The sequence below is a fragment of the Alternaria burnsii genome, assembly GCF_013036055.1.
Source record: "Alternaria burnsii strain CBS107.38 chromosome Unknown 730, whole genome shotgun sequence".
In the NCBI taxonomy this organism is placed as follows: domain Eukaryota; kingdom Fungi; phylum Ascomycota; class Dothideomycetes; order Pleosporales; family Pleosporaceae; genus Alternaria; species Alternaria burnsii.
In genome coordinates, this window is record NW_024066110.1 from 2,119,041 (window position 1) to 2,120,407 (window position 1,367).

At 51.8% G+C, this 1,367-nt stretch overlaps 1 protein-coding gene across 1 annotated transcript; it reads right to left on the reverse strand.

The window, feature by feature from the left end:
* Positions 1-943: 943 nt before the first annotated feature.
* GT037_004135 (uncharacterized protein) lies at positions 944-1,367 on the reverse strand (the record flags this gene model as incomplete). Its single annotated transcript, XM_038929182.1, has 3 exons — positions 944-1,012; positions 1,057-1,215; positions 1,261-1,367. Coding segments are annotated over 3 exons (335 nt in total), but the record flags the coding sequence as incomplete, so codon positions are not given.

Consider the following 1,367-nt stretch of genomic DNA (forward strand, 5'->3'; position numbering starts at 1 on the left):
CCTCAGGGACGGGGCCTACAGTGTTTCCATATCACGTGTTATCGCGTTATCGCGTTATCGCGTTATCGCATGATATCATAGTGGTGTAGGTCTTTCTTGGTCAACACCGCACGCTCTGGCTGACGTTTCTTGACAGATCAAGGAAATTTCAAGCAGCCAAGCCTGAGTGAGTGCCGACGATACACGTTTGAGTCACGCACGGATACTGATACTGCTCGCCGTGTAGAGCCAGCGTCAAAACACCAACTTTTCGCTCCCGCACAACAAGGTGCCATGTGTGTGCCCATGTTCTGGATTGATCCCGGCCTCTGCTAACCCACCCAGACAGTTGCACTGCGACAGGATGTACTCATTGTCATGGCCATTGCTGACACTACCCAGAGACCGAGGTGTGCAATTCTCATCAGGTCAAAGGAAACGTACTAAGCTGACACGAGCAGCAGCAGCATCATCGAGCGCATCACAGCAACCACTTCGTCACAAGGGCAAGGTACGGAGACGTGTGTCATCGACCTGGTTCTCCGCTAACTCCGGTAGCAGCACCGGTGCCATCACGATTACGATTACGATTACGATTACGATTACAATTGCCACTGAGCAGCTACGAATACCCATGGCTGTATGCAATCCCTGACAGCGCCACCTCTCCAGTGCCTTGCTTACTCAAGCAGCAGCAGCGGTTCTATCGTCCAAGGCAACCACATCAGTTGCGCGCCCACGTATGCCATGACCAACACCGCCGTAATCTCAGCACCTTACTCACTGGAATAGCAGATTCCTTCGTTGTCACCTCCCGAGCCGTCCGAGTCGCCGAATCGATCGTCCACCGCGTAAGTTCACCACCCGTCACCATGACCTTACGGAACCTTCCCACCACTTCCGCCTCTCTTCCCGTGTATGGTGTCTCCACAAGTATCGATCGTTGACGTCCACTAGGTTGTACCTATTCCAGTTCATGGATGACAACACAGACGAAGTTTAGCCAGCCTTCAAATTGGTGAGTATGCTTGTACTGGTCTGGGAAATATAGCTAACGCATCTTAGACCCTCGCGAACGTCCTGGAGGTATTTGTTCTGCTCATCAGTCCTCGCGCTCTTAGCTATGACTATGTCGTGTAACCACTGCAATCTTGTATCCTGGGTACGAGCAAAGGCTTCGTCTTCTAAACTCATGTCTTTCCTGGCTAGCATGAGGATGGTGCCGACAAGGAGGAGTTGTAAGGCTTCTCTCTAGATGTATCTGATGATAGCTGACCTTGCAGTGATTCTGAACAGTTCCTCATTGAACCTGCTCTCAAGCTCTTCTGCGCTCAAGTCAGACAGGCTGACTGGCCGTATGCGAGCTTGTACCCGGTAATCGAGGTCAC